General features: G+C 46.5%; 1 protein-coding gene across 2 annotated transcripts; it reads left to right on the plus strand.

The window, feature by feature from the left end:
* Positions 1 to 245: 245 nt before the first annotated feature.
* Positions 246 to 22,455, plus strand: DDX17 (DEAD-box helicase 17). Of its 2 annotated transcripts, XR_013218577.1 has the most exons (14): positions 335 to 573; positions 3,905 to 4,040; positions 5,050 to 5,146; positions 12,644 to 12,777; positions 13,456 to 13,521; positions 13,613 to 13,754; positions 14,598 to 14,758; positions 14,889 to 15,061; positions 15,152 to 15,262; positions 15,348 to 15,409; positions 17,397 to 17,456; positions 18,251 to 18,367; positions 19,991 to 20,227; positions 21,171 to 22,455. XR_013218577.1 is itself a non-coding variant. In XM_077277784.1 (13 exons), the coding sequence occupies exons 1-13, from the start codon at positions 539 to 541 to the stop codon at positions 21,578 to 21,580; spliced, it is 1,824 nt and encodes a 607-aa protein (XP_077133899.1). In that variant the 5' UTR covers positions 246 to 538; the 3' UTR covers positions 21,581 to 22,455. The 2 variants fall into 2 exon arrangements, 1 of the variants encoding a protein (XP_077133899.1); XM_077277784.1 differs by lacking the exon at positions 18,251 to 18,367 and having other exon boundaries at positions 246 to 573.
* Positions 22,456 to 27,831: the final 5,376 nt, after the last annotated feature.

The following is a 27,831-nucleotide window of genomic DNA, read 5'->3' on the forward strand; positions in this document are numbered from 1 at the left end:
AGCTCTGCATTCCCTGGCAGGCTCGGCAAGGGGCGCTGTATTAACCTGCAGGCTCGGCATATGGCGCCGCATTCTTCGGCAAGCTCGGCAGGGGGCGCTGCAGTACCCTGTAGTCTTGGCAGGAGGCGCTGCCGTCTCTCAGCAGGCACAATAGGAGGCGCGTCTACTCCTGCGTCATTGACAATAGGAAACGCCTACTTCAAAAGCAATAGTTACGAAAGACGTGACGTTGGAGGTTGTCTCGTATTCCAGAACTTGTCTACGGATTCCGCCGGGTGCTCTTACTAATCCACCGTGTAAATTACGCTACGTAAATAGCGTAGCTCCATTTCGCGTTAACGACAGTGGAAAGGGAAGACGACGGCGGCCATTTTATGCTGGCGCGCTTGCAGAGGACAGCTGTTAACGGTCCACGTCCTCAGTTCCCGCAGTTTAGCCTGAGAAGAAAAGGATAATCATCCTCCTTTGCTCTGCAATTTGTGTGACATACGGCTACAGGCTGTTTCCGACAGTTTCATCGTTTTACGGCGACGGCAGAATGAGGGGAAGCTTTATGGATCGTGACCGGGGCGGGTGAGGATCGTGTTCTCCGTGATTGAGTAGCAGTAATGGTGGACAGATGGTGTCTGTTTTCTGCCACATTCCCGCCATGGGGAGAAGTGCTGGCCGGCAGTGTGCGGAGCCTCCCTTCGGCCAAGTTCACACCTCAGGGTCCGCACTGCACATCCGCAGCCATTTTCGGGGCGATGCGCACTGCTGCGGCATTGTGTTGTGCGCGAGGAGCGCTCTCCTGTCTGCAGTGCGATTTCGCTGCGGATTTCACCCCATTCCATGCTTCGTAATGGAGCAGGTTGAAATCCACAACCAAATCGTACACAAGTGACATTTTCCGCGTTGCGTGAACGTGGCCTGATGAGGGACAATCACAATGACTGCCGTAAATATATAGGGTATGTGCACACGTTGCAGATCTGCAGCTTTTTTTTCCGCACAAAAACGCTGCACATCTGCAAGTGATTTACAGTACAATGTAAATCAATGGCAAAAAACATGCTGTGCTAACGGTGCGGAAAAATCTGCACGGAAAACGCAGCAGATTCAAAAAAGGACCATGTCAATTCTTTTTGCAGATCTGCTGCGTTTCTGCACCCATTCCATAATAGAAATCTACAGGGGTAAAAAAAAGGAAGAAGTCTGCACAAAAATCTGCAACGTGTGCACAGACCAAAAAAAGGCGCAGATTCTGACCTGCGTTTTCTACCAAGAAATGCAGAATCTGCACAGAAAATTCCACAGTCAAATCTGCAACGTGTGCACATAGCCATATAGATGTGATGGCTGTGCGGAAAATCTCCTGATATGTGCCACTCTTTTGGAATTAAAGGGCTTTTCCCACTGAAAAGAGAAGTCTGCTGAGCTGTGATTCCCTGTGTTTGCAATGAGTTTGTAGTCATGACCTCATCTGTTGTGTGCCTTTGGTCACATGACCACGGTTATACAAATTGCTTGTATGTGAATCCATGACCGACCACTCGCGATGTGACTACAGGGTATAGCAGTGCCATTCCCGGCCACTACACGGTGTACAGAGCTGTGCCACTGCTGGTGCCTGCAGTACCATTCCCGGCCACTACACGGTGTACAGAGCTGTGCCACTGCTGGTGCCTGCAGTACCATTCCCGGCCACTACATGGTGTACAGAGCTGTGCCACTGCTGGTGCCTGCAGTACTGTTCTCGGCCACTACACGGTGTACAGAGCTGTGCCACTGCTGGTGCCTGCAGTACTGTTCTCGGCCACTACACGGTGTACAGAGCTGTGCCACTACTGGTGACTGCAGCACTATTCCCACCCTCTACACAGTGTACAGAGCCGTGCTGGTGCCTGCAGTACCATTCCCGGCCACTACACGGTGTACAGAGCTGTGCCACTGCTGGTGCCTGCAGTACCGTTCTTGGCCACTACACTGTGTACAGAGCTGTGCCACTGCTAGTGCCTGCAGTACTGTTCCCGGCCACTACACGGTGTACAGAGCTGTGCCACTGCTGGTGCCTGCAGTACTGTTCCCGGCCACTACAAGTTGTGCAGAGCTGTGCCACTGCTGGTGCCTGCAGTACTGTTCTCGGCCACTACACGGTGTACAGAGCTGTGCCACTACTGGTGACTGCAGCACTATTCCCACCCTCTACACAGTGTACAGAGCCGTGCTGGTGCCTGCAGTACCATTCCCGGCCACTACACGGTGTACAGAGCTGTGCCACTGTACTGTACTGCAGTACCATGAACTTGGGCAGGGTAGGTAAAGCAGAAGGGTTTTTTGATAATCAGCAGGATTTATCCCCATAAGCTAAAGACATGGCTATAATGGTGCTGTGATTCTGATGAATATGATACTGATGTGAAGGCATCCACTCAGTGGCTGCTGAATATTCACCTTATGAAGTTTTCAGAAGATGACAGTCTTCTGTGTGATTCGGGGTAAGACATGGGGGCAGGGTCGTCGTCTTGTTCTCCGCTCCATCCCCCTCTGCTTCTTGTACAGGTCACTAATTATTCAGTGACCTGCCTCCTTTTTAAAATTCTGTGCCTCCATCATTGCGTGGGCGTCGCCTGCAGTGGTAATCGGGAGTCCTGTGTGCAGGACTTAAAATGGCGCCGGAGGTGGAGAATGTGCAGATATAGATTTTGGCGTATCATATTAATCGGCATTATTGCGCCATTATAGCCATGTCTTTATTTTATTATGTTTATAGGCCAAATCCTGTTGACTGGTTCTCTGTTAAAGTTTTCTTTTGTCTTCTCATTTGTTCTTGTAGCAGCTGATGAAGGGCAAAAATTGTAACCAGAAAATGTTTTTAAAAGTTTGCTGTAGAATTAAAGGGAATCTGTCAGAAGGATTTTGCAGTGTGATCTGATTGCAGTATGATGTAAGGCAAGAAACCCTTGTTCCAGTGATGTCACTTGCTGCTGCTTGGTGCACTTTTGATAGAATACCTACTTCTTTTTGTCTGATGTAGTCTTCTGCTCTGTGTAACCCCGCCCACACATCTGATTGGAAGCTTCCTGTGTACAATGTCCGCAAGCTGCCAATCAGTGGTGGGGTTCCACAGACTAGCTGGACTGCCCTGCACATGACAGCAACTCCTGCAGTAAAGATCTCCTATTAATAAAACACTGTTTAAACTACGGAATAAAGCCTGATAAATGACTCATCCCAGGAATCGGGCTCTCTGCCCTATATTATGCTGATCTCAGATTAAATATCCAAAATCTACTGACAGATTCCCTGTAAGGTGTGTGCACACAGGGCCGCCAAAAAACGCTAAGACTCTTCATATCCATTTCTATTGTAAAACAATTTGCTCATATGTTCAGATTTTTGAGCATTTTTCTTCAGGTTTTGAAAAAAAAAAGTCTTGTTGGAGACCATAAGTGCATGTCACTACATTAAAGTGTCTCATGATGGAACGCGCTACAAACTAGGCATTGTCCAATAAGAAGCATGCAAAAAATGTTTCAAGAAAACCGTTCAAAATCGCTGTAGGAAAATAAAAACTCGCCATGGAAGGAGCATTTGCTAAAGTCTGACGGCTCGGCTTCATGGGGGAAATGCAATAGAGGCGGCTCAGACAGGGCTGCTGGATCTCCATGTGACAGCCCAGCAGTCTTCTCATCCTCCCGCATCCTGTTCCTGGCACCCCAGTATTTGCCCAACCCACCCTAATTATATACTGCTGATCTGAGCCCAGGTGGTCTGCCCCAGGGGGCACATGCTTGACACCAAGCTCAATCTTGGTCATAGGTATCCCTGTTGGACATTTCATGTAAGATGGCTCACTAAACTTATTAGCAATATTTGACAGTCCCCTTCATGACTTTTATGGTCTCTTTGTCCACTAATGTAGTGCCGGTGGCTCTCGCTTTCCAAAATTTGGTAACCCAGGAGAACGCCTTCGCAAGAAGCGCTGGGATTTGAATGAGCTTCCAAAGTTTGAGAAGAACTTTTACACTGAGCATCCTGAAGTACTTCACATGGCAATGGTAAGAAAATCCTGATCTCTGCAGCTTGTGACATCCGAGTCCTTTATAGTTTTTATTTCATTGGTTTTACACTGCTCTGAAGGTGACGGCTACCAAGAAGTGATGGTCCAGCGGGCACAACAGAAAGCGATATGTCATAGGTTAGGAAGAGTCTTATAGATGAGCTAGTAGGGTATGTAAAGCCAGCTGTCTAGCACTAGTGTGTAACACCGCTCAGTAGTCATTGGTATCGTACGGTTGCATGGGCTTTTTAGCCTACAATGTATGTACGGTATTTAAATCGCACCTGGCATGTTGGGTAACTTTTTTTGTTTTTTCCTCCTCTAAAAGCTCTAATTTGACACCACTGAATAGTGGATCTAGACTAGCTGCTCTGGTATTTCCAAAGTGAGCCCACAGTTCTTGTTTTTATTTCCCCATCTCTAACAACGAAGTACATTATACAGCAGTACTGAACATGACTAGAAAAAAGGCAAGAATCGCACATCCAAATACACATCCATGTGCGATAGGCAAAATTTAGCAAGGTTCCTCATAAATCTTTTGATTTTGAATGTGTAAGCCTAAAGCCACATCACAACGGCCATCTTAGTAGGTCCCAAACCTTTAAAGGGAACTCGTCACATGAAAAAATGCTATTAACCTGCAGATGTGAGGTTAATCTGCAGGATAATAGTGAGAGCCCCGCTGCCAGGAGGAAATTAACTTTATTCCTCCCAGCAGCGTTCGGGCGTCTCAGTCGTGGGGGCCACACTGGCGCTTGTTCAGTCACCACTCTGTGTATAGAGAGTGACAGCTGAAACCGTGCCCAGGACTGACTGACAGCAGCTCAGCCTTAGACCCGGCTGTCAGTCAGTGCTGGGGCACAGCTAAAGAAGAGAAAGTAAGGTCAGGCCAAGTATGTTATGCAAAGGGTGTCAGTGTCAAATCAAATTTTAGGAAGTTTTCTTTAATAGATGCATATTTGTATAATGCCGTACAGTTACTGTTATTTTCTGTTATTATACAGCATGAAGTTGAAGAACTACGCAGAAAGAAAGAGATTACAGTCAGAGGGGTAAACTGCCCCAAACCTGTCTATGATTTCCAACAGGCTAATTTTCCTCGTAAGTTGTTCTACTTAGTCTTTTCCTTTTTTGTTTTTCTGCACTTTAAAGGGAGTCTGTCGCCCCGAGATGACCGGTGATGTGGAGTTGCAGCACTGCAATCCCGCGCAAGCGCTGTGCACTTTCAGGGTTATGGGAGCCTCATCCGTCCTTCTGAGGGCAGGGTCTTCATCATGCTTCTTCGCATGCGCCAGCGAGTCTCTGCCTGCGCAGAAGCAGGATAAAGACACTGCCCTCAGAAGGACGAATGAGGCACACATGACCATGAGAATGCACAGCGTATGTGCGGGATTACAGTGCCGCAACTGCACGTCATTGGTCAGTATGATGTGCATGGGAGTGGGGTGTTCTTATAATGAAGAGAGGAGACAGGGGTTTCCTCCAGCACTGAACGCCCCGGAGCCTGGAACACATGATTAACATAAAACATTTAATTTCTCAACATCTTGACCACCGCTATGAAGCATACAGGTAAGACTGGTTTAACCATTCTATTACCTGTATGCCCATAGTAATAGCTTAAAAGCGTCCCGGGGTGACAGATTCCCTTTAAGGAGTTGTATGATGATGTATCCCTAGTAGTGATGAGCGAATATACTCGTTACTCGAGATTTCTCGAGCACTCTCGGGTGTCGAGTACTTCTCCTACGCCTCATTGGGGGACACAGGACCATGGGTGTTATGCTGCTGCCACTAGGAGGACACTAAGTAGACAGAAAGATTAACTCCTCCTCTGCAGTATACACCCCTTCACTGGATACAATTTCAACCAGTTCTTGCTTAGTGTCTTAGGAGGCACTTGGGTCTTTTTTTCCAGACCCCAACTTTATTCTTGATTTTTTAATTTTATGTAAATTCTTAATTTTTTATTTAACGGAGTGAAGGGGGCGACGGGTCCTTTTTTTCATAGGGTCCGCTCTCCCCCGAACCAACAACAGGCGAGCACGGCGAGTATACCTCCCCGTCCCTCCTGCGACGTATGGCGCACAAAAGGATTTGCGCCAGGGCAACGGTTCCTTTTTGGTCCCGATTTCCCCCAACCCCCTCCAGGACTCTGCATTACAGCAATGTAATCTGGAGAAGAATGCAGTCCGGAGGGGATGTTGTGCCGCAGCCCCCCTCTGCTACAGCAGCGTGATGCATCAGGGGCCTCTCCATCCCCATCCAGGGTGCATGGATTGAATTCACATCCTCACAGAAGCGCCCGCAGACCTGTGAGAACCGGGACAATGGCGGCTGTAAGTACCTCCAGGGGAATCCCCCCTGCTCCCCCTTGGCGGCAGCGATGCGGTCCGGGTCCCCAGGGAGAGGCACCGCCGACTGGGGGTCGGTGGTGCTCGGCGGCGCTCCGTCGCGGCCGCCGCCGCACATCGTCGGCAGGCCCCCAAAAATTTAGTCCCCGGCTTCTTCAGCCGGAGTAGGCCACAGTGGGAAAATTTCCTCCCACGGCCGTAGCTCCGCCCCCTGCATCGGCGCTTCTCGTCTGGGACGAGAAGCGCCCTCCAAATCTCGGGGGCCATATTTCCTCTCTGCCTGCACGGAGCCCACGCTCAAAGAACCGCCATATCTCTCTCTGGGGACACAGACAGGACCGTGGGTAAGCTGTTTCAAAAGCTTAACCCTTTCTCTGCGTATACTGCCCGCTCTGTCCCTAAGGCACTATGTCTCAATCCAAGGAGACAAAAAAGGGTAACAAGAAGCACACAGTGTTTTTCACTGTATGTGCCACTTGCAATGCGGCCCTGCCCCGAGCCCACACTACTCCTTTGTGTGCAGATTGCGTCTCGCCCTCTGTGCAGCCGCCCCTTGCCGACGCCGGTACCGTCGCCGATGCCGCAGCCGTCGACCCGGTAGAGCCTAGCCCCCCTGAGTGGGCAACCTCTCTGTCACGATCTGTGGCTTCCCTAGCCAGGGCAATTGACTCCCTCCGGGGCCCCCCTCCAGGTCGGACCGTTGAGGATACAGACGACGGTATGGATTCTTCTACCAGCAGGGGGCGTACCCGGTCACTTTCTACCCGGGGCTCTAGAAAACGTGTTCACGTTTCATCCCCTGACCATGAGCTAGCGGGCCCTTCAGTACCTGCAAGCTCTGCTTCCAGGTCCCCTTCCCCATACTCGGATGACTCTGAATATGAGTCCGACATTTCCTACGTTCAGGACCCTCCCTCCTCCCAAGAGTCTCTCGACTCTCTCATTGAGGCGGTAAACCAGACCCTGAAGGTGACTGAGGACTCTGCTTCGGAACCCAAACATGTGGTGTCTTTCAAGAAAACTAAACGTGTTAAAAATGTTTTTGTCACTCACCCTCACTTTAAGGAGATTGTACAAAAACATAGGGATCGCCCAGATAAACGCTTCTTGGGACAAAAGTCCATCGAGGCCAAATACCCTTTTTCTCGGGAATTAGTCAAGGACTGGCTGCAGTCTCCCTCGGTGGACCCTGCGGTGTCACACCTCGCGTCCAAGACCATCCTGTCTCTTTCGGACGGTTCCTCCGTTAAGAATCCCTCCGATCGCCAGATTGATTATCTGGCTCGTTCCGCCTTCGAGGCCACAGGAGCGTCTCTCTTCCCATCCTTCGCCGCCTCTTGGGTGGCTAAGGCTATGGTCTCTTGGACCGAGACTCTTTCCTCTAACATCCAAGCCAGTAGTTTACCTCCAGAAGCCAGCATCCTGGTTAACCAGATAGCGCAGGCCGGAGACTTCATAGTCAACGCCTCTATGGACGCAGCTAATTGCGCTTCACAGGTAGCCGCCAATGCAATTTCCATCAGGAGAGCCCTGTGGCTCAGGGATTGGCGAGCAGATTCGGCTTCTAAACGTTCTCGTTTAACAGCCCTGCCTTACCAGGCCGGTCGGTTATTTGGAGAAAAATTGGACCAAATGATCTCGGATGCTACCGGAGGGAAAAGTAAATTTCTCCCCCAGCAAAAGTCTACCCGGTCCTTTCGGTACCAGCAGCAACCTCCATTTCGGCCTTTTCGGTCCAATACCAACTGGTCTTCTACATCCTCTACCCCCGCATCAGGACGAGGTTCGCGCGGTGGCCGAGGCGCCCAGGTCTCTTACAGACCTAATCGTAACTGGAGACCCAGGCCTAAACCTCCCGGGTCTAAGGGATCCGCATCCCATGGATCCTCCGCCCAATGACTCCTTGCATCATCCGGTGGACTCCAACAAAGTAGGCGGACGTCTACTCTTGTTCCGTCAAGCCTGGCTCTCAGTCTTTTCCGACGAGTGGGTCAGAGAACTGGTGTCCACCGGATACAAAATAGAATTTTCCTCCCCCCCCCCCCCTACACGCTTCTTCCAGTCTTGCCCTCAAATGTCAAAGGCCACAGCGTTTCTCCAGGCAATACGGGCACTACAAAAGGACGGAGTCATCATTCCGGTCCCCCTAGAACAAAGATTCAAGGGTTTCTATTCGAATCTGTTCGTGGTCCCAAAGAAGGACGGACCACTACGTCCGATCCTAGACCTGAAGCTACTAAACAGATTCATAAAAATCTGACACTTCAGGATGGAATCCCTCCGTTCTGTGGTCGCGTCTATGGAAAAGGGAGAATTCCTGGCATCCATAGACATCAAGGATGCCTACCTGCACATACCTATCTTCCCTCCGCATCAGCAGTTCCTTCGCTTCGCCTTTTGCGGGGAACACTTCCAATTTGTGGCCTTGCCCTTCGGTCTCGCCACCGCTCCCAGAGTTTTCACGAAGGTCATGGCGGCTGCCATGGCAATTCTTCATTCCAGGGGAGTGGTGGTAATTCCGTACTTGGACGACCTGCTGATAAAGGGTCCTTCCTACCCAGCGTGCGAAGAGTCCGTCGTTCTCACGGTGGATACTCTTTCTCGCCTGGGATGGAAGATAAACTTCGAAAAATCTTTTCCAATTCCGTCTCAACAAATCTCCTTCCTGGGGATGATACTGGACACTTCCCGCGGTCTGGTCATACTCCCTCAAGACAAGGCTTTGGCCTTGCAGCAGGGAGCCCAGCGTCTTTCTCGTCCAGTATCCCACTCCATTCGCGCCAGCATGCGAGTTCTCGGGCAGATGGTAGCGGCCATGGAGGCGGTCCCATTTGCGCAGTTTCACCTCCGTCCCCTGCAGCATGCGCTACTGTCGGCTTGGGACGGCAACCCGTCCTCCCTCGACCGCCGATTCATCCTGTCCCCTCGGGTCAGGAAGACCCTCAGGTGGTGGACGCTGAAGTCCTCCCTAACCCAGGGAAGGTCTTTTCTCCCAGTACGGTGGCTGGTGGTGACCACCGATGCCAGTCTCATAGGCTGGGGAGCGGTCTTCAACCATCACACAGCCCGGGGCGGTGGTCCATTCAAGAGTCTCGCCTTGCCATCAATATCCTCGAGATTCGAGCTATCAGGCTAGCATTGTTCCACTTTCACCGACTTCTGGCAGGTCATCCAGTCAGAATCCAGTCCGACAACGCCACGGCCGTGGCATACATCAACCGTCAGGGCGGAACTCGCAGCAGGACGGCCATGCTCGAAGTGTCTCACATCCTCCATTGGGCGGAGTCGAACCATTCGCCCATCTCGGCGATCCACATTCCAGGTGTGGAAAATTGGGCGGCGGACTTCCTCAGCCGCCAGGGCATCGCCTCCGGAGAATGGTCCCTCCACCCGGAGGTCTTCCAGCAGATTTGCCATCGCTGGGGGACCCCGGATGTGGATCTCATGGCTTCCAGGATGAACAACAAGGTTCCTCAGTTCCTTACTCGGTCCCTCGACCCACGGGCCCTCGGAGTAGACGCCCTGGTCCTGCCTTGGCGCCAATTCCGCCTCCCGTACATTTTTCCTCCTCTTCCCCTACTACCGAGGGTCATCAAAAAGATCAGGGCAGAGGGGGTACCAGTGATTCTCGTCGCGCCAGACTGGCCGCGTCGGGCGTGGTACGACGAACTGGTTCAGCTGGTAGCCGACGTCCCCTGGCGTCTTCCAGATCGCGCGGATCTTCTTTCACAGGGCCCGATTTACCACCAGAACTCAAGGGCCCTGTCTTTGACGGCCTGGCCGTTGAGTCCTGGATTCTAGGCCAAGCGGGTTTCTCTCCCAGGGTGTCCTCCACCATGATCAGAGCTAGGAAACCTGTTTCCATGCGTAGTTACCACCGTACCTGGCGAATTTTTTTTCTCATGGTGCGATGCACAGGGACGATCTCCTCTAGTATTTTCTATTCCTTCCATACTGGAGTTTCTTCAGTCCGGACTAGAGTCGGGACTTGCCCTTCGCTCCCTAAAGGGTCAGGTTTCGGCATTGTCAGTCTTTTTCCAGCGGAAGATTGCCAATAGGTTGCCGGTGAAAACTTTCTTCCAGGGAGTTTCCCGTGTGGCGCCTCCCTACAGGTCACCCTTGGATCCGTGGGATCTCAACTTAGTGCTCGGAGCTCTTCAGGAGACTCCCTTCGAACCGCTACAGGACGTTTCCTTGACCTTCCTTTCTTGGAAGGTAGTCTTCCTAGTAGCCGTCACGTCCATCAGAAGGGTCTCGGAGTTGGCTGCGCTCTCCTGCCGCCCTCCCTTTCTAATTTTTCATCCGGACAAGGCGGTATTGAGGACCTCTCCCACTTTTTTGCCCAAGGTCGTCTCCTCTTTCCACCTCAATGAGGAAATTGTTCTGCCCGGCACCGGTCCATCGCATCGAAAAGGCTCTACACACCCTTGATGTGGTGAGGGCTCTTCGTCGGTACGTCTCAAGGACGGCTCCCTTCCGCACGTCAGACGTCCTGTTCGTACTTCCAGAGGGGCCCAGGAAGGGTTCTCCTGCTTCAAAAGCCACTCTGGCAAAATGGATTCGGTCAGCCATTCAAGAATCCTATCGTGTCAAAGGTGTTCCTATCCCAGCTGGGATCAAGGCTCATTCTACTCGGTCGGTAGGCGCCTCGTGGGCCATTCGGCACCAGGCGTCAGCACAGCAGGTCTGCAAGGCTGCGATGTGGTCCAGTTTGCACACTTTTACCAAGCATTACCACATTCATTCTATCTCTTCTGCGGACGCCGCCCTTGGCAGGCGCATTCTGCAAGCGGCAGTTCCTTAAGCCGTAAGCCAGTGGTACATGGGGTATTAGCATATTGTTCCCCACCCAGGGACTGCTTTTGTACGTCCCATGGTCCTGTGTCCCCCAATGAGGCGTAGGAGAAAAGGAGATTTTTGTTTACTTACCGTAAAATCTTTTTCTCCGAGCCACTCATTGGGGGACACAGCACCCACCCTGTTAGCCTGTTTTGGCTTGTTGTTACTTCTTTGGTTTTGACATAGTTGTCTTTGTTCATGCTCCTACTGCTTTACTACCGAACTGGTTGAAATTGTATCCAGTGAAGGGGTGTATACTGCAGAGGAGGAGTTAATCTTTCTGTCTACTTAGTGTCCTCCTAGTGGCAGCAGCATAACACCCATGGTCCTGTGTCCCCCAATGAGTGGCTCGGAGAAAAAGATTTTACGGTAAGTAAACAAAAATCTCCTTTTTTTAGTGCTCGGGATTTAGTTTTCATCGCCGCAGCTGAATGATTTACATCTGTTAGGCCGGTTTCACATTTGCGTTTGTAGGAGCTGCGGACTTCCTCCGTGAAGCCTCGGCCGCACCTCCGCCGCTAGCTCCGCCTACTTCTGCATGTGGCCGGCATACCTATCTTTAACATTAGGTACGCAGGTCGTGCCGCTGTATGCGGATGCTTCCGCATGCGTCGTTTTGACTATGCGGCGACCAGCGTAGAACGCAGCTTGTACCATTTTTTTTTTTCCCGCATCGTCAAAACGACGCATGCTGAAACATCCGGGCAGGCCGCATGCAGAAGTAGGCGGAGCTAGCGGCAGAGGTGCGGCCGAGGGCGGGGCTTCACGGAGGAAGTCCGCAGCTCCTACAAACGCAAATGTGAAACTAGCCTTAGCCAGCACAAGTACATGTGGGGGTTGCCTGGTTGCTAGGGAATCCCCACATGTAATCAAGCTGGCTAGCAGATGTAAACCATTCAGCTGAGTTGAGGAAAACTAAATCTCCAAACACTAAAAAATACTCGGAGGACACCCAAGCGTGCTCGGGAAATCTCGAGTAACGAGTATATTCGCTCATCGCTAATCCCTAGTTCTGCTACCACTTTGGCAATGAGACTACTGCTTACAAGATGTATTAGGCTACGTTCACATTTGCGTTGTGCGCCGCAGCGTCGGCGCCGCAGCGCACAACGCAAACAAAAACGCGGCAAAACGCACGCTAAAACGCTGCGTTTTGCGCCGCATGCGTCCTTTTTGGCCGAAAGTTGGACGCAAAAAAAATGCAACTTGAAGCGTTTCTTGCGTCCAACGCTTGCGGCCATGCGGCGCAAAACGCAGCACAACGCATGTCCATGCGCCCCCATGTTAAATATAGGGGCGCATGACGCATGCGGCGACGCTGCGGCGCCCGACGCTGCGGCGCTGACCGCAAATGTGAACGTAGCCTTACCAGTGTTTCATGTTGGTTTATTTTCTCATTCTGCAGAGTATGTTATTGATGTTCTTGTGGATCAGCGATTTAAGGAACCCACCCCTATCCAGTGCCAGGGGTTTCCGCTTGCATTGAGTGGTCGAGACATGGTGGGAATTGCCCAGACTGGATCTGGAAAAACACTTGCGGTATTTATTTTACCTTCTAAATATTTCAACTGAAAAAACATCAATCCCTCTAAAGACATGCTTGCACTCAGAGTAGAAATGTTCTGACATTTTCATTAAAAAACCCATCTCTTCAAACAAGCCTACCACATCAACTACTCAGTAAACTAACTTTACCCTGTTCCCTCCTTCCAAATATTATTCTGAATCTGCACCTTACTATTCATCTGTCGCCACACCCTCCATGCACGCGATAACTGCACTTGATACTTGACTATTGCACTTAAACACACGGGCTGATGACCGGACCATGCAGCTTTATATGAAAATCCCTATTTATTATAATTGCCAGACCTGAAATAACAAGCACTTTTCACCTATTGTGTCCCCCCATTTCCTTGTAGATTGTAAGCTTGCGAGCAGGGACCTCACTCCTAATGTCACTGTTTAAATTCTCTTAACTTGTATTGAATTTATTGTCTGTACATGTTCCCGCTTAATTGTAAAGGGTTGCGGAATGTGTTGGCGCTATATAAATAAAAAATTATTATTAAAAATAACTTTAAAAAATAAAGTAAAATGGGGGTGTCTGTTTTAGGGAAAGTTATGCGGTTATGTAATTCGGAGAAAATACCAATATCTATCTGGCTTTTATAGTCTGATTTCTTAACTCTTTATTTTGATTTTCTTTTTCTAAAGTATCTGCTGCCAGCCATGGTGCACATCAACCATCAGCCTTATCTGGAGCGAGGGGATGGGCCAATCGTACGTAAAAAGCTCCTTTACGATATTTGTAAATGTTAATAAAAAAATGTTAAATCTATTTTAAGCATTGTCTATGCGTTGTGTGTTGCAGTGTTTGGTCCTTGCACCAACCAGAGAATTGGCTCAGCAAGTACAGCAAGTAGCAGATGAATATGGAAAATCATCTCGGCTGAAGAGTACCTGCATTTATGGTGGCGCTCCTAAGGGTCCACAGATACGTGATCTTGAGAGAGGTAATAATAAAAGTGTAGTAGGAAAATGGTATTAAAGGGAACCTTTCATTAGATTCATGCTGCTTGAACCACTGGCAACATAAATTAGCCTGGCTGTGTGATGTATGTTTTACTTTGAAAATTTGTCCGGTGACAATAGGGAGAAACCTGACTAGTCTAATATGGTCCCTGGCCGGCTTCTCCTCACCACGGTCGAATGACGGGTGTCTCCGATGTGTCTATGTAAGGAGAGGCCTACCAAGCAACTGGAGCTGTTTGGGGAGAAGCCTGCCGGGGACGTCGTCGGACTATTCATGGCTCCCTATAGTCGCTGGATGGCTGTTTAATCTGTTTATTCTGAAACACTGCAGTGTCTCAGAGTAAGGCTGGAGTCACACTGCCGTATTTCTCCTGCAAAAATCGCATCGTAAAACTTATACTGGCTGACGGCTCTCCTTACCTGAGCTTGACAGCTGCATAGTAATCCGTCATGCTCGGGTCAGGAGAGGTGCCGGCCAGTCCGTGCGATGCGATTATCGCACGAGAAATACAGCAGTGTGACACCAGCCCAAGAAATACAAGGCTGCTATTATGTAGTCGGGCTCAGATTAATGCTACCCAGCATTTGGGCATCAGGAGTCTCATGACAAATTCACTTTTAAAGCAACCTGGAGACAGCCATCGTTCCTGCACTGCCACTCTGGGCTGTGTCCTGTATTTCAGATAATGGTCGCATTAAGATTAACACCAATTTTTAGTGGTTTTAGTATTTTACAACTTTTCCGGTAACTTTAATTTTCCACTACTTATACCTGAGAGGTTATTGCAATACTTGAACTAATTGCATTTTTGTCTTATGTCAAGGTGTGGAGATTTGCATTGCCACCCCAGGTAGACTCATTGACTTTCTGGAGGCTGGGAAAACGAATTTGCGGCGGTGTACCTACCTTGTGCTGGATGAAGCCGACAGAATGCTTGACATGGGTTTTGAGCCACAGATACGCAAGATCGTGGACCAGATCAGGGTACTTATATGTATATATTATGTTTTTGTTTTTCCTTATAATTTTACATTTCTACCTCCTTTATTAGACTCTATTATTGGCTTTTGTAGATGATTTGCCCCAAAATCCTGAAACTGTTTATTTTGACTAGCCCGACAGGCAAACGCTAATGTGGAGCGCCACGTGGCCAAAAGAGGTGCGACAACTAGCTGAGGACTTCTTGAGAGATTATGTGCAGATCAATGTAGGAAATTTGGAGCTCTCGGCCAATCATAATATCCTCCAGATCGTTGATGTTTGCATGGAGAATGAGAAGGATCACAAGTAAGTGTGCAGTGTGTTTTTTTTTTTTTTTTACTCTTTAATATTTTTTATGTTTTGAGGACCTGTTGTTGTTTATGCATTTTTTTGCAGACTTATTCAACTGATGGAAGAAATCATGGCAGAAAAAGAAAACAAAACTATTATATTTGTAGAAACCAAACGTCGCTGTGATGAACTCACCCGCAGAATGAGGCGTGATGGGTAAGCCACAAAACATTCTTCTACTGTTTGGTTTATTGTTCCGCTTTGCCCATAAAGTGTTTCACTTCTTGCATATACTTTATAGGTGGCCCGCTATGTGTATTCATGGGGACAAGAGTCAACAGGAACGAGACTGGGTCTTGAATGGTAAGTTAACCATCACAAAGTAACCTATTTTCTTAAAGCAATTCTGACAAATAGTAGTCAAGGAGTCATACGCACCATTATACTGTTAGACACCAAACTAGCCCAAAACATGGTTATTTCTGACTTTTCAGTAGAATTCTAATAAATTATAGAAGGACGATTGAATAAGAAATTCTTTGTAGTGGCTGGAGGTGATCAGAATTAGGCAAGTTTCAGTGGCAAAACTTGATTCTTTTTAATCGGGGTCTTCAGTACTTTTTTTTTTTTTTTTTTAATCCAAATGGGTCTAAAATACTGTATTTAAATGTGTTTATGGATAAATATAAAAAGCGTCAAATCCCCTATATTTCAACCAATATAGAGTTAAATGCTTTTTACATATCAGTGGTTATCTTTTAGTAATTAAAATTGCACTAAGTTTCAGTCTGCAATTTTTAGTCCTTCGTTCATTTGCAGGCCCTTGATACGTACTTTGAAGTTTGATCCAAGCTTCAGATTTTTCTCTTGAGGGAGTGTCTCTCCCAGTGTTATAGGCTCCTGCCTGGGATCCAGCTGCCTCTGCCGGCAGGGCGGGCCTTCTGGCGTCATTCTGACTGACAGCCTGCTCCCCCAGTTAGGCAGCGGGATCCGGCTGTTGGTCAGAATGACGCCAGAATTCCTGCCTTGCTAGCAGAGCAGAAAAGAAGCCTCCTTTCTGTAAATGTGAAGGCTTCTGAATCCCCGGCAGGAGCGTCTGTGACTTCTCTCTAAAGAAAGAATGGTGCCTTTTGCACAACAGACGGGTAAGATGCAATTGCCTGCCTGTTTGTGCTCAGGTACATTTTTTGTAAAGTGTCGGATACCCCTTTTAAAGATGTACAAAGATAATAGGTGCATATGGTTATAGATGGAAAGATATCTGTGAGATATATAATTAGTGTTGTGCGTGTAGTTTACTGTACAAGTACTGAATTTACGTCGATTTGTTTTTTATAAATAACCAACAAAGGTAAAAAAGAGAGCTGTGGATTTATCAGGCTGGGAAGGTCCATGGTTATGGGGCCTTTCCCAGCCTAATAATATCCATCCTACAGCTGGTGGGCTGATATTTTTAGATGAGCCAATTCTGACACTTTGTCCAGCTCTTCCCGCTTGCCCTGGTGCGGTGGCAATTGAGGTAATGGTAGTTGGACTTCAAGACAGCTGTGATTTGTCAAAAATAACAGCCGCCATCAAACCCTGTGGTAAGTAATGGAGAGGTGTCTTATCAGACACCCCTGTTACTAACCCAGTAATCAAAAAATTAAAAAACACTTTATTCAAATAAAGACTTCCTCAAACTATTCCTTGTTCAACAATTTATAAAAAAAAAAAAAAATCCCATGCAGGTCAGCCGTAATCCAACGAATCCGATGTAGTCCAGAAATGGAGACCTGAAAAACATAAAGACATGAAAAACATAAAGACAGAAAGAAACACGAGTCAGTCCCTCGTTCGCCAATTTATTTGTAAAAATGTTCCCACAAAGCTCTGTCATAGTCTGTTCCCCAAATCTGGCTCCAGCGAGTGTAAATAGCAGTAAAGTTCCTGCTGGTCAAAGGCGCCAGGTAGAGACTACAACGCTCATCAGCCTCGCTGGGACTCGCAGCAATACTTGGCGGCTCTGATGAGCGTTAGATTTCCTGGAGATACATCTTCCCCATATCTAAGGTCTAAACATCTCGTTTCTATTCCAGTAGTGTGCAGGGACGGTGCACCCAGATGGCACACGGATAGCAACTGTACTGGTTGTTCCATTACTGGAAATATCAGGACTTGTGATGGGAGAGGGAAGGAGAGCAGAGACATAAGCTTTGAATGGATTTTTTTTTTATTTATTTATTTTTTTATGACTGCCAAAAATTAACGAAGACTATTTAGAAAATTGCTTAGCTGTGCATCTATGAAGCAAACGAATGGAATTACTAAGGTAGAAACACTTGTGACTGTTTGCTTCTTACATTTACAGAATTTCGCAGTGGCAAAGCACCGATTCTGATCGCTACAGATGTGGCCTCGCGAGGTCTAGGTTTGTAACATTACAGGGTGAATGCAGCCGATACGTTCCCAACAGATAAAGCTATAGACAAGATGAAGCTTCCTTTATAGCCACATAATAAAAACTGACATAATATCAGTCTTCATCATTTCCATTATCTTTAGGGAGCAATTAGGATCGCCTATTAATTATACTTGAATATTAGTTTTATTGATTTCTTAGCCTTTTTCTACAATGCGGGAAGTATATTATCTTCCCATAATTTTTTTTTTCTTTCCTTCCTGGTCAGTGCCCCATCCATACTCTTAACAGAAAATCAAAACCTAAATGAGTCTGTTTCTTGTTACTTACAGACTTCCTACTCTTTAGTTTTATTCCATTATTTTCCTACTTGATGGAAGGATGAGCCTGATTTTAGCATGTTCTATATGTATTACTGAGGATTGGAGAGTTTGCTCCTGGCGGAAGTTCACCATTGGCTAAATGACAAAACATGATCATGTTCCGAAAACTTCTTGGTCTCCTTCTCCCCAATGGAAAGGTGGTTCACTAGTGTGTGATAATGTGATGTACCAGAGGTACTGTGTAGGAACCCTAGGGCCTTCACTATTAGTTATGTTGCCTTCTTTTTATTACTATTTGATACCTCGATGCATGGCTAGCTGCTGTGCTTGACATTTTGCCTTAGGTGACAGGTAAGTTTTATTATTGGTAATGAAATCATTCTGCTCACTGTAGGGATTTTATATATAAGGTATAAATATAACTTTTTAAAGTAGTTTTGTAATATTAAATCTTATCTTTTTTTTGTTTGTTTTTGACAGAGGCTGCAGATCACTCTCAGTACAGGGCCAGCTGCCTGTCGAAAATAGAGGGGAGATGAACACTGGAAGCTGCCCCGCTAAAAGGGCACTGGCTTCTTACACTCTTCCCTCGCAAAGGTCTTGTACTGAAGAGGCAGTTTTTGGGTCTGCATCTCCACCCCCCTAACTTTCCCACTCTACATCGGGGTGCAAAAATGTGTGCTTTCCACCCTGACAGCTGAGATGGGTGTACACCCCCTTTTCCTTATGGCTGCTGGTATGATGCCATATTCAATAGAAGGACCACCTTTCTAGAAGGGAGATCACCTGGTGCTTCCCACTATGCTATCTGCTGAGCAACTGTGGGAAAGTTCCAAGCCAAGGAAGACTTGGGAAGTCACTTGGCTTTCGAGCAGAAGAATAGCCCCTTCTGCTGTTTTTTTTTTTCTACAGACTCCTGTGACTTCCTCCATTTCCAAATGTATTAGCCCTCCTCTCTATCTTTAAAATGAGCTAGAATGCTGCAAGGTATGTTTCGTTGTCTATTATCTTGGTGGCCTTAAAAGAAAATAATGCCACTTAGATCAACTTTTTCCCTACTTACATCTTCCCACCCTGAAGAAGCCCAAAATTTCTGCAAGCTAACCACTTTTTTTTTTTTTTTTTTTTTTTTTTTTTTTTAACATCATTTCTCCATAAAGCTAAAATGGCCTGCAGCATTCATAAATAATCTTCCTGTAATAAGAAACAGACCTATACAAGGCCACCATGTTATTTCTCCTGTAGTGGGGTGGGCGCACTACACTGTGGAGCTCCCACTTCACAGGTGTGTGTTAACTGTCCACAGCTGATGAGTGGTGGTGGCGGATGGGTTCTCACAGCAGATGAGTGGTGGAGGATGGGTTCTCTCTTCGCATATTAACAGGCTCGCTGGAGTTGGAGCTGGAGCTAGTGGTTCTCCCACAGAAGCATCTAGCCAAGCCAGAGCACGCGTTGGGACCTCTTGCTGCGCCTGGACCATTGATGCATGCTCCCTGCTTCGGTGGCCCTGTGTCCATGGATGAAGGCGGTAGGACCGCTAAATGCCAAACGGATGGGATTAGCAACAGCTGGTTCCCCACCTCACTGAGGGAGTGTGCATCGGTCCGGACATAAGCTCACCCGAGGATGAATCCCATGGAGTAGCTCGACTTCAGCTTCATAATAAGGAACCAAATGATTGTGAAAATGTGTGCATTTAAATTATTTATTTCTCAAAGGGATTTAGTGTGAGCATAGACGTTAATGAAAGGTGTAGAAGATTGGTCATACACGGGATTATGTATTTTAACACTTTGCATAAACCTTAATTCTGCAGGTGTGGATTCACACATTTAATGTTTGTAAATGTATATGGCTTTCTATTAGAAAATAGTTAGCATCCCTTGTTATTAAAGTAGACGTTTGTCAAAATCATAGTACCGATCATAAGGTTTACTCATTAGACATGTAGGTGTTTGATCAGAAGGGGCTAGTCCTAAAATTCATAGCATTTCTTAGAATAGTTGTAGTGGAGGGATCCGATTGTTGATTTGTTGGTAATTTATTTTCCCCTTTCCCTACATCTTTTTATTTTGCCCCCTTTATTGTATGTGTGGGGGTTTTTTTTGTTTTTTTTTTAAGTTCTTGCCTAAATTCCCTAATTTTGTATTTTTTTTTCTTGTTCCTTTCCTCAATTGTATTACTTTCCTCAACACATCAATTGTCCTAATCGCTGAACAGACGTGGAAGATGTCAAGTTCGTCATTAACTATGATTACCCAAATAGCTCCGAGGATTATGTGCACCGTATTGGACGCACGGCCCGCAGCACAAATAAAGGCACAGCGTACACTTTCTTCACCCCGGGAAACCTTAAACAAGCTCGTGAGCTGGTCAAGGTGCTGCAGGAAGCTAATCAGACTATCAATCCTAAACTCATGCAGCTGGTGGATCATGGACGTGGTGGTGGTGGAGGAGGTGAGCCTTTCTTGTACTGATAAAGTAGACCCGTTCTACAGAGCTCTTGTAATGCATAATGATTGAAAAAGGCTAAAAGTATTCTGTCCACAGGTTTTTGCTATGTAATCTGGTTGCAGCCCCCCGATTCCCTTGATGTATCACTTAGTATACTGGGTGCAGCAGTCATGATAATCAGTTGTCTCTGCTTCGGTTCTAGCAAAGCCTGGTTGTTGAGCTGTGTATAACCGCGACCACACCACAGCTTTCTGTGTACATTGTATAGTGAGGAGAGCTGCTAACCAGCGCTGGGGTATGGTTTGTCTAGGGTTCACGAGGGAAGTTCTCCTGTACTGATTCCCTGCTGATCAAACACTGATTGTCTTGAAACAGCAAAAAACAGTCCAGTAAGTGATACATTGTTGTAATTGGGGTCTTTGCTCCTACATTATGGTGCTCTGTAACAAAAACCTGGTGCCAGATTCCCTTCAAAGGGAATCTGCCACCTAATCGGAGAGCAGCATAATGTAGAGGCAGGGACCTTGATTCCAGCGATGTCACTTACTGGACTGCATAATGTAGTTCTGATAAAATCACTGTTTTATCAGAAGATTTATCACTAGAGGACTAGTAGTAGTCCTCCATATTCATGAGCTCTGTGTGACCCTGTCCTCCACTGATTGGCAGGTTTGTGTGCACAGTATATGGGTAGAAAGCTGCCAGTCAGTGGTGATGGCGGGGTTATACAGAGCTCAGCGTTCAGAGCACTGCTAGATCTGCAACACTTAAAACAGATTTGATTAAAATAAAAGCAGAAAGTCCAGTAAGCGATATATGACTGGAGTCGGGGGTCTGTGCCCTGACAATGTGCTGCTCTCAGATGAGTAGCAAAAACCTAGTGACAAATTCCTTTCACTTTTAAAAGCAAAGAAATTAAATATTCTAACTGCCTTGTTGTTTTTAGGAGGCCGATCTAGGTACCGTAGTATTCAAACCAACAATAACCCAAACATGATGTACCAAGACGAATGTGACCGGAGAATGCGTGGCAAAGATGGTGGCAGACGCGACGGCCGAAATAATCGTGATGGAATGACAAGCAATGGAACTGGAAGAGACCAGGGTCGTCTGACTTATGGTTACGGAGGCCAGAGTTCCAACTTTCAGCCCAGCCAGTACGGCTACGGGCAGGGCGCGTTTACAGCAGGGGCAGTTGGCAGCTATGGTGCGGCAGCATATGGCCAAACACCACAGCCGCTGATGTCCCAGCAGTTCGCCCCGCCCAGTACTCCGTTATTGAACTATATGAATCAAGCAGCTACTTATCAGTACCCACCCCCTCCCCCACCTCCTCCGCCCCCTGCTCGAAAATGATTCGTTCATTGCTTCACTTATTTTTTTTTTATTCTAGTTCTGTTTTGCGAGATACTTTTATTTTTTAAACTGAATATGTTCAGATTTGTTTTGTCAACGGCAAGAAATCGAATTTGAGGAAAAACCTTTAATCTCATACCTCCTTCAATTTCCATACCGTTCACATGATTTTAGGACCACGATTTTCCAGTTTTTTTTGTGTATGGAGGCCTATGATGGGGGGAAATGGCCATGGATAAGGGTAGTTGGTTTTCTGCTTCGTGTTAAAACATCTCTTTACCTCCATGTATCTGTTCCCATCTGTGAGACATTCAGTAATTTGTTGGTTTTGTACAAAAAACTTTTTTTTTCCTGTTAATTTTTTTTTTTTTCTCCAGGTAGGTACCCAATCCTGAATATGAGCACATATGTTCCCCTCCTTCAGCTGTTATTTATCTGTGTCTATTTTCATAGTTCATTATGTACATTTTGCCCATTTTTCACCCATCTCCCTGCTATACCAAGCTGCCCACTATTTAGCTTGGTCACGTTATTTTTACGGAGCGATACTCCCATAGAGATGCTGCATTCACCAAAATCTCAGGTGATGATGGGTTTCCAGAGCCCCCACCCTATTTTTTTTTTTTTTTTTTATTTAAGGTAGGTTCTTCTCACTAGAGTGGTTACATCCGTACTAGTGAAGGGCTTCCTTGCAAGATTTCTTTTTTTCTTCCTGTCAAGTTTTTTGTTTTTCCTCTGCTCACAAATGACACATTGTAGCAATCCTATTGCCAGTGCAGTCTCCTTGTTGCTTTGAGAGTGCAGCTTTGTTCCCACACCAAATCCATGATTGATACCATTTGTTTTTTTGTAAATAAAAATGTCTCAAATGACGACTTTTTGCTTTTTTTTTGTCATGGAAAATCGTGTGGAGTAGGTAAAAAGGTTATATCTGTAATAGAGTACAGCGCTGTATTTATAATGACTATTGCCTACTGGATAAAATAAAAGTAGATTTGTCAGGATGGGTTGTAAAATAACTAAGCAGATCCTAGCAGACAACTGACTTAGTGGCATGCTAGGAGTTGTAGTTTGTCAACAGTTGGAAAGTCCCAGATTTAGATGAAGCTAAGCCCCACTTACTGTGCATAATGATTCTATAACTATATCTGTTTCAGAGGATTTGTGCATAGTAGTGTTGAGCGATACCTTCCAATATCGGGAAATATCGGATCGATACCCAAAAAATAACGGATATCGCCGATTCCGATACCGGAAACCAATGCAAGTCAATGGGACACAAATATCGGAATGAAAATAAACCCTTTCTTTCCTTGTAGGTTAATTCTACATGAAGGAAAACCACTAAGAAGAATGTATTGGGGGAGGTGGAGGAGACATTAAAGGCATAGAGGTTTAGCTCAATGAAATGGAATAGCAGGAATTATTATTTTTTTTTTTTTTTAAGATGTTCGGAGTTACAAAGATATTGACTGTGTTAAGCTTTTTTATATTTTGTCAGATATTTATGTTTCACTACTTCCATGCTCTTCACCTTCTTTTTTACTTCTCCCACACTTTCCCCTTCAGCATCAGCATCTTTTTCATCAACTTCTTCACCTTATTCATCAACTTCTTCACCTTATTCATCATCTTCTTCACCTTCTTCCTATTCTTTTTTTTTTTTTTTTTTTTTAACGTTCTTCATATTCTTCTTACTCAACTATTATTCTTCATATTCTACTTCATCTTCTTCTTCATCATATTCTTTTTTTGTGACAGGCATTCCTGTTAGTTGTTATCTATAAAAGTTTGAAGATTACACCTTCCGTTCTGCCTGTCAGAAAAGATTTACAACAGAATTTGGCCTGCAGCAGCAGGTATTTTCCATGGGGCACCACGAGGAGGAACGGACTCACCCCATACAATGCTTAGTCTTCTTCTGCTTATAATTTAGATAATATCTTTTGCTCTGATTTTTAGCCTTATGCTTAATGTTCTTCTGCTTTTTGTTCTGCAACTTCTTGTTCTTCTGCTTCTTGGTCTTCTGTCTCTTGTTCTTCTGTATCTTGGTGGTTGTCTTCTTGTTCTTTGTCCTCTTGTTCTTGTCTTCTTTGGGGTGGTCTTCGGAGTCGTCGTCTTCGAGATCCAGAGTGATTACCAAAAACCATTTAAAAAACTTGAACTTGGAAATGTAGCAGAAGGTACAAGAAGGCTGAGGAACTGCTGAGAACCAGCTGATGGTACTGGAACCTGGATGGGTAGCAGAAGGTACAAGAGCCAATGGAACTACCGAGGACCAGCTGATGGTACTGGAACCCGGTTACTAAGCAGGAGGTAACTGTGCCAGAAAGCACTACCAAGGACAGCAGACGTTGGTGGAACTCGGATACCGAGAAAGAGGCACCTAAGCCAAAGGCACTGCCTGGAACCAGCTGATGTTCCTGGAACCCAGGGGGACATATTCAAGATTGACTTCCAAAAAACCAGCTAATGGTACTGGAACTCAGATAGGCAGCAGAAGGTACACATGAAAAAAAAAGTTGCAAGGCCGCGAGCCGGCCGGAGTTACCGAAACCCACAGTCCTACAGAGGGTGTTTGTCCTATTGGCACTATGGAACCAGCCTTCATTGCCAGATCCCGCAGCCCACATAGGAAGCACCTAAACTGCAGGCAACATAGAGTCGGCTAACCCGACCGGACAATGTATTGGAGGCAAAGTGACGACACTATCCGGAAACAGCTGGCGTGCTAGAACCAGGCTGGGCAGGAGGGAGTACCCGTGCCAAAGACTCTGCTGGGAAACAGCTGGCGGTGTTGGAGCCCAGGGTAAATACTAGAAACAGAGTGTAGCCAGAGGCCTAATTGGAGCAAATCAGTAGTAGTATGAATGTGGACAGAGCAGGAGAAATTACCGGACACACAGCAGGGGATCAGCTGACGTTACTGAACCCCAATAACACTGGACCATGTGTTGACTGTGCAGACGGCACTTCAGAGCAGCAACTGGCGGTGTTGGGGCCCAGGGATTACAGTTCAGGTGGTAGAAGCATGAACACAACAGGAGACCTGGATACTGTTGGCAACGAATTATTTAATCTGGAAGAGGACTGCCAAATTCCTGCGAGATCCAGGCCTTGTTCATTTTCAGAAAAGTAAGCCCGTCATCGGAGGATAGTCGCATGCAACGGTCTGTTAGTACACCACCTGCGGCACTAAAGATGCGTTCCGATAATACATTAGCAGCAGGGCAAGCCAGCACCTCCAATGCATACTTGCTAAGCTCTGGCCATGTATCCAGCTTAGAGACCCAAAACTTGAAGGGGGAAGAGCCATCTGGGAGAACACTGAGAGGGCAAGACATGTAGTCTCACCATCTGACGGAAACGTTGCTTCTTGCTGTCTGGAGCAGTCTGTGATGGTGCAGACTTTTGTGGCGGGGACACAAAATTTTGCCACATTTGGGCCATACTGGTCTTGCCTTGTGCTGAGACGCTGCTTCTGCTCCCTCTTTGTGCAGAGCTTCCTCCACTGCCTCAACGCACTGAGCTGCTTTGTAAAGCACTAACAACACTGCTCTCGGGTGGAATGGAGAACATGATGGAATGCACCAGTGTGTCTTGGTACTCCCGCATTTTACGCTCCCGGTTCAACAGTGTTATGAGGCTTTGTAAGTTGCCCCGGTAGCGAGGATCTAGGAGGGTGGACACCCAATAATAATCAGCCGTGTTGAGAATGTGGGCGATGCGGCGGTCGTTTCTCAGGCACTGCAGCATAAAATCAACCATGTGCTGCAGACTGCCAAATGGTCAAGAAATGCTGTCCCCTGCTTGAGGCGTCATCTCTGCCTGCTCTGCATCACCCCACCCTCGCTCTACATACTGACTAGAACATTGTGTACCTCCCTCCTCTGGACAGATGTCTTCCTCCTCCATTGACTCCTCATCCTCCTCACAAAGTGTCCCCTGCCTAGGCCTTTGTGAGGAACCACATTGCGCAGACTGTCCAGAAACAGATGGCATTTGTGACTCCTCATCCTCCACCTCTTCCAAAACCTCCTCCCTTAGTGCTTGGAGTGTTTTTTCAAGCAGGCAGATAAGGGGGATAGTCATGCTGACTAGTGCATCATCTGCACTCGCCATCCGCGTGGAGTCATCGAAGGCACGCAAAACGTGGCAGATGTCCTTCATAGATGCCCACTCGGTGGTGAAGTGTGAACGGCGCGCAGTGCGACTTGTTTGTGCCTGATGCAGCTGGTACTCCATTAGGCTATGTTCACACGATCCTTTTTTCGCTGCGGATCCGCAGACGTTTTCCATGCAGGGTACAGTACAATGTTACCCTATGGAAAACGAAATCCGCTGTGCCCACTATCCTTTTTTCGGCGTGAAAATCAGCGCGGATTTTCAGCGGAAAAAATAAGTACCATGTCAATTCTTTCTGCGGATTCCGCAGCGGGTTTCCACCTGCACCAATAGGAAAATAATTGTTTATACAAAAACACCACACCAATTGTAGGTGAATAAGAGGCATAGGCAAATGCATAAAATTTACATATATACTTTATTTAAACATATATAAAACAAGACTAGGAGACTCATAAAATACCAATGGCAGACGGAGCAAGAAAATTGTATTGGCACTGTTGCAGAAAACCTGTACCATATTACTGCTGGTCGCAATACATATTCAAAAACTGCATTATGACTCATACAAGGGTCTATGAAAGCAGAATATATTGCTAGGCAGAAACTTCTTCACCATACTGAAATGCAATTCATGCCTCAATCATATCTTGCCATACACATAGTATTTAAATGCAGGCAATAAATAAGGCGATCCTCCTATTGGTGTCCTATATATGTATATATATATACATATATATATGTATGGTGAAGAAGTTTCTGCCTAGCAATATATTCTGCTTTCATAGACCCTTGTATGAGTCATAATGCAGTTTTTGAATATGTATTGCGACCAGCAGTAATATGGTACAGGTTTTCTGCAACAGTGCTAATACAATTTTCTTGCTCCGTCTGCCATTGGTATTTTATGAGTCTCCTAGTCTTGTTTTATATATGTTTAAATAAAGTATATATGTAAATTTTATGCATTTGCCTATGCCTCTTATTCACCTACAATTGGTGTGGTGTTTTTGTATAAACAATTGTTTTCTGAGGTGGCTAGTCCACGATTGGATTTTTGGTTATATACCAATAGGAAAATGCAGCTGGAAACCCGCAGTGGAATCCGCAGTAGAAAAAGGACTGAAAACCGCAGTGAAAACCACCGCAGGTTTTGCACTGCGGTTTTCACAAATCAGGACCTGAAAAATCCGCAGCGAAAAAAGGATCGTGTGAACAAGCCCTTACTGCTGCCTGCTGCTCACACAACTGCCCAACATATGTAACGTTGAATTCCACCTGGTGGGTAGGTCACATATGATGCGATGTTCCGGAAAGCAGAATCGGCGCTGCAGAGGTGCAACGCGATCTTGCCATGCTGGAACGCCGCAAGTCAGCACACTCTAGGCGGACCTTGTGCAGCAGTGCATCAAGATCCGGATAGTCGCTCAAAAAACTCTGCACGACCAAGTTGAGCACATGTGCCAGACATGGGATGTGAGTGAGGTTGCCTAGGCCCAGAGCTGCCACCAGATTTCGGCCATTGTCACACACTACCATGCCTGGCTGGAGCTTCCCTGACACAAACCACACATCGCTCTGCTGCTTGATGGCATTCCAGAGCTCCTGCGCTGTGTAGCTTCGATTCCCTAAAGAAATAAATTTCAATAAGGCCTGTTGACGTTTGGCCACGGCTGTGCTCATATCAGTCGTAACAGGTAAACGTTCACGGGTCCATGTGGAGGCAGACTGTGACAGTTCCTGCAGCGCTGATTCTGAGGAACTGGAGTATGAGGAGTCAATGTGTACAGACTGAATTTGTGCAATCCTTGGAGTTGGCAGAACACGTACAGCGCAACTCAAGATCTGTACCCGGCTCTACAACATTTACCCAATGGGCAGTGAGGGAAAGGTATCGTCCCTGTCCATGGTTACTGGTCCATTCATTGGTGGTCAGGTGGACCTTGCTACTGCCGGCATTTAGAAGAACGGACAATAGAGCTAATAAAATACACAAGAAATTTATTAGAAGATATTCTAAAAATATATATACTGTTACAAAACAATAATAACAAGGTAATAGTTACATTTTAAGACGCAATAAAGACTTAAAATGTAACAATTATTGTTTTGTAACAGTATATATA

Source organism: Ranitomeya variabilis, chromosome 8, assembly GCF_051348905.1.
Source record: "Ranitomeya variabilis isolate aRanVar5 chromosome 8, aRanVar5.hap1, whole genome shotgun sequence".
In the NCBI taxonomy this organism is placed as follows: Eukaryota; Metazoa; Chordata; class Amphibia; order Anura; family Dendrobatidae; genus Ranitomeya; species Ranitomeya variabilis.